The following is a 9,403-nucleotide window of genomic DNA, read 5'->3' as shown; positions in this document are numbered from 1 at the left end:
GTATTATATGGGATAAAGTCAATGACCAAAGATGGGATATTCTGTCATCTGCTGTGTCCTTGGTTATCAGGGTTCTCAGCATCAAACAACCTAGATACGGATGTCACAGAGAAGAGGTTAAGTTTATAAAAAAGAAGTCTGTAGTCCTGAATTTGACTTGATCATTTTCACATGAACTGATGATGTATTTTATATGGATCGAGTCTGTCTCTGTCCATCCAAAGGCCTGGAAACAATACCAATCCCGTAGCAGTGAGCATCCATGTGCCCACATTGTGGTCTAGAAATTCCATTTCCCACTCAGAGAAACTGGAGCTTCTTTAGAAATGGCTGGTTCCAGACCTGGAGCAGGAAATGAACAAGAGTAGCCTGGAACATCTTGTACCAGTTGGGGAGAAAAATAGTGTGGTTGTGTCAAAAGCACTTAGAATTCAATCTGAGAGCCTCCCACTGGCCCCAGAGGAACTTCAATAAGGAAAATAATTGCAGTTGATTTAAACCCATCCAATCTGTGTAAAGCCATGAATTCACAATATTTTAAAAAATATTAGTTGCTATATTCATTCCCCTTGGGCCGCCATTAAAAAAAAAACAAAAAGTTGCCACAAAGCCAGTGGCTTAAAACAGGAATTTATTCTCTCCTGGTTGTGGCGGCGAGAAGTCTGAAGTCAAGGCGTTGCCAGGGTTGGTTCCTCCCGAAGGAGAGTCTGTTCCAGGCCTCGATCCTAGTTGCTGGTGGCGGCTGGTGACTTTGGTGTTCCTTGACTTACAGATGCATCGCTCCGGTCTCTGCCTCTGTCTTCACGTGGCGTGTCCCCTGCGTCTGCTCTCTGTGTCTCCTCTCCTCTTCTTATAAGGACACCAGTCATGCCAGATTGAGGCCTCCCCAATCCAGCATGACCTTATCTTAATTTAACTAATGACATCTGCAAAGACCCTATTTCCAACTAAGGTCACATTACGAAGTTCTGGATAGGTGTAGATTTTGCAAGACAGAGTGTTCAGCCCAGTGCAGAGACCCTTGGACGATGACAGGGAACCAATTCGTTACCTAGAGAACTCACAAATAAAGAGAAAGAATAAAGTCCCTGGACCTGGTTGCCCGTTTGCAGGAAACACAGAGGGCAGAGGAGCTAATGCTGAATTAGATCATGAGCATATAATCAGAAAAACCCAGACCGAGAGAAACTCTATAGGTCAAACGTTCTAGATTCTTCAACAAATAAATTGTAAGGAAACAAAATGGCTGGAGGAGGGAACTGTAGATTAAAAGAGACGTAAAAGACAGACATAACTTTTTAAATAGGCAGGATTCAACTAAAGGACCTAAGAGATGCATCTGTAACAAAACTCTAAGGAGGTACAAGGCAGTGATTACCTGAGAAGTCAGGATAATGTGCTGTTTTGGGGGGAAGGGAGGGTTGTTACCAGGATTGGTACAGGAAGGGGCTTCTGGAATGGTACATGACCAGGGGGTGTTGATAGTGATGTTTGTTTGCCTTTTACTAACTCATGAAGCCACGCATTTGCTTAGTGTTTGACTTTCTGTATCACTGTTTTATTTTACAAGAAAAAGTTTAAAAAATAAAAAAGAATATGGTAATTACCAAGTGGATGTGTTCCCGGGAAGGTAAAACGAAATCAAGTGTGAATCAGACAGGGTCTGACTCATTTCTGTGTTCCCAGCACAGGGCCACGCTCGGAGTACAAGCTGAATAAATAAGTGGGAATTATTAGGGGAGCGTTTACACATTTTCAGTGCAGTAGCTGGTGTTTATTGAGGCAGTGTTTCTCAAAATGATCCCGCGTATTCACTCCTATGTGAACCTCCTCATTATGAATTGAGATGCGTGTTATAGATGCAGCTTCATGGATGATCTGGGTGCATATAAAAGTGTGATAACCCTTGGAATAGATTCATCACAGTCAGAAGTAGAATTTAACAAGTTTTTAACAGTTTAACATTTTAACAAGTTTGCGATGGTCTCATGGACTTATTAAAATAGCAAAAAACTATCCAAAAGGTTAAAACCCAGTGCTGGCAGTGCTGTTGGATGGTAAGTCAATGACTAAAAATACAAGCTAATATTGAGTATTTAGTAGTATCAGCCTCTGTGCTATGCATGTAACAATCATCAGCTCACTTAATTCCGGGAGGTGCCTGGATTTACCTGCAACCTTCCCTCTGAGACTCCACCATGACATCCTTCCTTCCCTACCTGCTACAGGTGGAATCACTGACCACAGAGTTGTCTGCTGAGCGCAGTTTCTCAGCCAAAGCAGAAAGCGGACGACAGCAACTGGAACGGCAGATGCAGGAGCTACGGGGACGCCTGGGTGAAGAGGATGCTGGGGCCCGGGCCCGCCAAAAGATGGTCATCGCTGCCCTTGAGTCTAAGTTGGCCCAGGCTGAGGAGCAGCTGGAACAGGAAAGCAGGTGGGTGGGAGCAGAGGCCGTGGGTGGAGGAAGACCCCCACATTCTGGTCCGGGAGAGGAAGGGGAGCTGTGTTACAAACATCTGGTTTAGAAACATCCAAAGGCATCATAATATTAATGATTCTGATTTCCTATATCATTTAGGATGCTTTGAGCTGCAAGTAACTGCAGTCCCATTAAGAGTATGACTTACACAATAATGTAGCAGTCAGCTATAGCTGTGTAACAAACCACCCTAAAACTTAGTGGCTTAAAACAACAACCATTTATTATTGCTCATGAGTCTTTGGGCTGGCTAGTAAGTTCTGCTGATCTGAGCTTGGTGGGCTTCACTTATACATCTTTGCTCAGCTGAGGATCAGCTAGATGGATTTGCTCATCTTGTTTGGATTTTCATAAGTCTAAGGCCTTGCCTAGGACAACTAACTTGTCTCTGCTCCATGTGGCCTCTCATCTTCTAGCAGCCTAGCCCAGGACTGTTCACATGGCAGAGTCAAGGTTCCGAGGGCAAGGGGAAGTGTTAAAGACTTCTTGAGGCCTATACCTGGAACTGGTACTATGTCACTTCTACTGCATCCCATTAACCAAAGCAAGTCATGTGCCTAGCTCAGATCCAAGGGTTTGAGGAAATAGATATTGCTGCTTGGTGGGAGCAGCCACAAAGTCATATTGTCAAGGATGTGGCTGCAGAAAGGGATGAGAATTGGGACAGTTTTTTCCATGAATCTGTCACAAAGAATAATGCCTTTTTCTTGCATGATAAGAAGTATGGAGCCAGGCGGCCAAAAGATGGTAGGGTTCTGGGTCAGCGCCTGTGTAGTTTCCTTGGTCTCCCTCATGGTTACAAAATGGCTGCGCACACGCCAAGCACCACACCCATACGTGTCCATATTCAGAGCCAGGAAGCAGCAATAGTATGACCCTGAAAGAGGTGTCATCTCCAGTTGCTGGAACAACCAGAAACACCCCCATAACATTCCCGGTTGAGAACCACCATGCTAATTAAACTAAGAGAATATTTATTACTAAGCCTAGTATATGTGGCTTGTGGATTTTTCTATTGTTCAATACTATTCAGCAACAATAATTACAACAATACTAATAGTTCCCACTTACTTAGGACTTACGGTATATCAGGTGCTGAACTACCTGTATATACCTGTGCATCACATAATCCTTGTGAGAGAAGGACCATTGTAATCCATTGTAATCCTTATTTTATATATAGGAAAACTGAAGCAGAGATGGGCTGTAAATCTAGGATGCCTGATTCACAATTCAGCATCTCTGCCATCATTTGGTTGGGGAGGAGCGTTGCTATATACCAAACGATGGATAAGGTTCCCTTTTGTGTTTGTTCATTCATTTAACAAACGTGTTACGAGTATGCTGTTTACCCTCGCATGCACTGGGCACTGGAGAAATGATGAAGAATTAGACATTCCTGGTCCTTGCCCCCATGGAGGGCATGGTCTGGCAGGATTCCCCACCCGAGCTAGACTCAGGTGTTACCTTTGTCACTGAGTCTCCACACATCCCTCCTTTCAGACCAGGGCTGTCCCCTCACTCCACAAGGAGAAAGACTCCCGAGCTAGACATGGCAACAAATGCCTGTGAACTAGGAGGGCTGGGAGGACAGAGATGAAGGAGAAGCTGGATCAGTCTGAGATGCGGTGATTTGGGAAGGATTTCTAATGGAGGAAACACTTGAACTGGCCTGGCAAAAATGAGAAGATTTGCAGGGCATGGAGTCCCAAGCAGAGTGGCAGCCTCAGGGGAAGATATGGAAGGCATCAGGGCATTTGGAGGAATGTGATTCGTTCTGGGAATCTGAGACCGGGAGAGGGATCAGGGAGGCAAGGGAGGTAGACAAGGCTTGAACCACACAGCCTCCAATGCCGGGCTGAGGAACTCTGTCCTGGGGGCAATGAGGAGCCATGGGAGGGCTGTGAGCTGGGGAGGGGCAGGGCCAGCTCTAGGTATAGAAAGACCCCTCTGGGGCCAAGTTGAGAATGGACTAGAGAAAGACAGGAAGCTGAGAGGTCTGGAAGGAACCTGGAATGATGGTCCCAACAGAAGAAGATGAGGACTGAGCTAGGGCTGGAGCTGTGAGGATAGACAGGAGGGGACGAAGAAGAGAAATCATGGGGCAGAAGGGGTGGAGCTGAGAATGGATGGGCTGTGGGATGTGAAGGGGGAAGAAGACAGTGTTTGTGGTTAAGGCTTGGTGACTGGGGGAATATTGGGGTTTGGAGGGGGAAGGTGCTGGATTCATCATGGGACATGGTGAGGCCTCAGGGACAGACAGAAGGAAACAGCCCCAGAGGCTTATGGGAGAAGTAGTTCTCAGTCCACAGGGTTGGCCATGGGCCCCAGTGTGCATAGGAAATGTGGTTGGAGGTCTTTGGAGAGGCCTTCCAGAAGCTAATGGGTACACAGGTCTGAGCCCCTCCACTATACATTATATAGATGAGGAAACTGAGGTTCAGAGGAGGTAAGCGACCTGCTGAAAGTCACCCTGTGAACAAAGAATGGCCAGATGATCCATAGCTGGAGGAGTCTCTGCCCTGCATCCCTTTCCACTCCTTAGTGCCCTCCCTCTTCCCTCCAGCCCTGTGCCTACCTCTCAGCACAGCTGGGGCTGTCTTGTCTAGCTGTGGCTGCCGAGCACTGCCCATTGCTGGGGGCCTCATCATATGGCCTTCACCCTGGGTGTGATGGTCCATACAGGAGAGGACAGGTAGAGAGGCAAAAGAATTTTCCTTCCCCCCACTGAAGGTTTGAGTCTGCTGAAATAAACTGACAAGAAATAGATTAACAAAAGAAAAGGCATGCAAATTTGTTAATGTGCATGAGCATGGCAGCCATATAAAATATGAGACTCAAAGAAAGGCCAGATGGTTGAGGCTTAAATACACTCTTCGTAGGGGTGGGAGAAATGGAGAATGTAGGCAGTTGTGAAGGATAGCAAATAAATTTGAGGGGCAATGAATGGGCCCAAAGAGCAGACAGTAGTTTTTAAATGATTCTCTTTGGAAACTGAATGAGACCAAATACATATGTATTATAAATCACAATATCACAGGAGACATTTTTAGGAACTCAGTTATCATAGTAGAAGTCAAGGACATAGATGCCCTCGAGAAGGGAGCCTGGGTATCACTATCTGGCGGAATAAACTGTGGGAGCCACTTGGGGGGTAGGAAAGAGGGAAGAGGCCAGCCCAAGAACAGGATGACAGCCACTGGAGGAGGCTATGGGGACAGAACCGCAGGTTGAGTGCCTCTACTGAGACGATTCCTCATCCCTCCCTTCAGAGAGCGCATCCTCTCTGGCAAGCTGGTGCGCAGAGCTGAGAAGCGGCTTAAAGAGGTGGTGCTCCAGGTGGAGGAGGAGCGGAGGGTAGCTGACCAGCTCCGGGACCAGGTAAGCAGCTGACATCATTACGGAGCAGTGAGGAGTGGGGCCATTGACTGAGAAATAGCACAGTCCATCTCTGGAAGCAGTGAGCTCTCAACACAAGAAGCAACTTGCAGGTGCCGGACTACAGCCGAGTGCAGATACCATCCTGGGGCTTGGTCCATCAGCAGAGGGTTGGAATCAGTGACTTTGCAGTCCATCAATTCTGGCATCCAGGAAGGGCCCTGGTAGGGAGCTGAGGCTTACAGGATGAGGGAAAAAATTAAACCATACCCAGAAGCTAGACCAGGACTAAATAACGATAGATAATGTTTATTGAATGCTTTCTACATGCTAGGCAATATGCTAAAGACACAACATGTAGTACATATCAGAACCCTATGAGGTAGGTACTATTATTTCCCCTGTTATTCAGGTGAGGAAGCTGAGGTACAGGAAAGTGAAGTAACTTACTCAAAATTATTTACCTAGTAAGAGGTAGGGTCAGGGTTCAAACCTCAGCACTCTAGCCCCAGAGTCTGCTCTTAATTATTTATTGAGCAGTTATTGTGTCACAAGCGACTGCTTTTTAAAAAATACACACTTGTATTTTTTCACAGGTGAGGAAACTGAAACTTTAAGAGTGAATATAATTTGCATCAAAGTCACAGAGTTCGTAGGTGGATAGTGCCCAGATCCAGATCCCAGGTCTGTCTGACTAGACAGAGTTCCCGTGCCCTTAAAAGCTCAGCTGTGCTTGATTTGCCATTCATTCCACAAACAATTATTGTGCACCCACTACATGCCAGGAACTGTGCTAGGCATTAGGGATGTGGATGTGAATGAGACAGAGGTGGTCCTTGCCTTCATGGAACTCACATTTTCAGCACAGGAAAAAGCATAGTAAACCCATAAATAAACAAAGATGATTACAGACTGTGACAAGGACTGTGAAGCAAAAAAGAATGAAGAAAGAGGAAGACACAGAGTATTGGGGGATCTTCTTTAGATTGGGAGGTCAGGAAGACCTCTCTGAGGAGGTGAAATTTGAATTGAGACCTGAATTTGAATTGAGGAAGAACCAGGCAGAGGGAACAGCAAGTTCAAAGGCCTTAAGTATGAAATAAGCCTGGTGAGTTCAGAGCAAGAAGCAGACCAGTATGGCTGGAGAGAAGAATGGTGTGATAATAAATGAGGTCAGATCATGTGTGTTCGCTTCCTGGAGAACGAGATGGCAGGGTCTGGGGAGGATCTCAGTGAAGTTGGTCTGGACAGTGGGTTCATGGGAAAAAGAGAAATGGATAAGAATAAGACCCTGCAGGGCCTGAAATGTGAGGCTCAGGGGCTGGAACCTTGTCCCAGTGGTACTGGGGAGCTAGGAAAGGGTTGTGAGCATGGAGGTTCAAGGTCAGCTCTGAGCATAAAAACACCCCTCTGAGGACATGTGGGGGATGGCCTGCAGGGGAGAGATTGGAGGCCAGGGTGGAGGCTGGTATGAGGGTCTTAGAAGAAAAGGATAAGGCCTGAACAGAGAGCAGGTGACAGGTCAGAGAGAGTCAGGGGAGAGGGGGGATGGCGCTGAGAATTAGAGGGCTGTTGAGGAGGGAAGGGGTGAGGAGAGTACCCAGAGATATGACCCAGTGCCCTTGCTCCTGCCAAGCTGGAGAAGGGAAACCTTCGAGTGAAACAGCTGAAGCGGCAGCTGGAGGAGGCCGAGGAGGAGGCATCCCGGGCTCAGGCTGGCCGCCGGAGGCTGCAGCGTGAGCTAGAGGATGTCACAGAGTCCGCCGAGTCAATGAACCGCGAGGTGACCACGCTGAGGAACCGGCTTCGGTATGGCTGCCCCACACATATGCCTGATGGGTGGGCAGCACCCTCACTCCATAAACCTCAGGGATGCTAGGCGAAGGCCTTGCCAGAGACAGCAAGAGGGAAAAATGGGGTCCACGGGTGTGTGGGGGCATGGGAACAGGAGCCGTGTTTGCGGAGAGCCAGATTCAGGTGACTTCTCTTTCTCCCCATCCCCATTTCTCTCTCGGTCTTATCTGTGTGCCCTCCCTTTTCTCATTTTGTACCTCCATCTTTCTGCCCATTCCCCACATCTTTCTGTCCCTTTGTGTCTCTGTCCCCCAAATATCTGTCCCCATCTCTGTCCTCCCATCTTTCTGTCCCCTGATCTCTCTGTGGTCCCACCATTGCCCTCTGCCCGTCTCTCTCCATTTCTCCTGACCTCGTCTCTCGCTCTCTCTTCCTCTCTCTTTGTTTTCTCTCTCTCTCTCTCCCCCCCATATCTCTCTCTGCTCCCCTCACTTCATCTCTGTGTCCTGGTCTCTCCTCCCCACAGACGCGGCCCCCTCACCTTCACCACCCGCACGGTGCGGCAGGTCTTCCGACTAGAGGAGGGCGTGGCATCCGACGAAGAGATGGAGGAGGCAGAGCCGGGGTCTGGGCCACCACCCCCGGAGCCTGAGGGGTCCCCACAAGCCCAGCCCCAGTGACCCCACCCTGCCCCCAGATACACTAACAGACAGGACCCAGGTCCCTTCCTCCCTGGCCCCTGTGGGCACGTGTCCCAGAAACCCCACTCTCTGGCTTCTTGCACTTTGGAAATGGTGCCACCCTTGGGCACTTTGGCATTTATCAACCCCACCCTGGGCCCCCTGAGACCTCCCATCAACCAATGACCCCTGAACACAGAGGAGTGGGGCTCTCTTGCTTGTGGGGAAATTGGGTACAGTTGGCGAGCTGTGGTCCCATCAGCTCCCCATCCTTTCTTCGGTTGTTAATGATCTTTACGTATTAGGAGCAAGATGGGCTCCCTGCCCTACTCAGACAGTGCTCCGTTTCCTCTGCTTCTCCCTTCCTCCCTCCCTTGGTCTTTCTCCTTCTCTGCATCTCTCTAGGAATCTTGCTCTCACACTTTTGTATCTCCACGTAGCCACTCTCCTTCCCCCATTTCTGCCCCTACCCCTAAACTTCTGAGTGACCGAAGCTTGAGCCCCAGGCCTCCACCAGCCTCGAACCTTTGCAAGGAGCAGGACGAGGGGACCCCTCTCACTCCCCTCCTGCCCCATGCTCTGCCCTCCCTTCTGGTTGCTCTTGTGTGATCAAGGTTTGGAGTTTCCCCGGGAGGCTGGAGGAATCTCCCTTACCCTCCCAGCCTCTCGGCTCTGGCAGTAATAAACTCCAGCCCCCAACTGGACCCTTCACGACCACTGCGTGTGTTCCTGCAGGGGGTCTCTGATGGGGGGAGGGATGGCCATGGACTTCTTCAGCCTGCTGGGGCTGCAGGTGGGGTTCTCATCATCATAGCTGTGCCAGTGTTTGGGGGAACCTCCTGGGGACGAGACACTTAATGGGAAATAACTCATTTCCTCCTCACCCCATTATATAATATAATGGAGATACTCCCTCCGCTATACAGATAAGAAAACTGAGTCTCAGAGTAGCGTTGTCTCTGACTCCAAGCCCCCCAGTCAGTGAGTACCAGAAGGGGTACCACACTCCAGCCAACTCCCAAGTCTTTGCAAAAACATGACAGCAGTGACCAGTGACCATTTGTGCTGG

The 9,403-nt window shown here is 48.7% G+C and overlaps 1 protein-coding gene across 1 annotated transcript in view; it reads left to right on the top strand.

The window, feature by feature from the left end:
* The window catches only part of MYH14 (myosin, heavy chain 14, non-muscle), an 89,143-nt gene extending 80,105 nt beyond the window's left edge, over window positions 1-9,038 (top strand). The window contains 4 exon segments of the mRNA XM_012643149.1: window positions 2,229-2,437; window positions 5,755-5,863; window positions 7,497-7,669; window positions 8,181-9,038. Coding sequence (XP_012498603.1) covers window positions 2,229-2,437; window positions 5,755-5,863; window positions 7,497-7,669; window positions 8,181-8,334 — 645 coding nt within the window. The 3' untranslated portion in view covers window positions 8,335-9,038.
* The last annotated feature ends 365 nt before the right edge of the window (window positions 9,039-9,403 follow it).

The sequence above is a fragment of the Propithecus coquereli genome, unplaced genomic scaffold, assembly GCF_000956105.1.
Source record: "Propithecus coquereli isolate 6110/MARCELLA unplaced genomic scaffold, Pcoq_1.0 Scaffold193, whole genome shotgun sequence".
Taxonomy (NCBI): Eukaryota; Metazoa; Chordata; class Mammalia; order Primates; family Indriidae; genus Propithecus; species Propithecus coquereli.
Note: the sequence above shows the minus strand (reverse complement) of the source record. Positions and strands in the feature narration are given on the sequence as shown.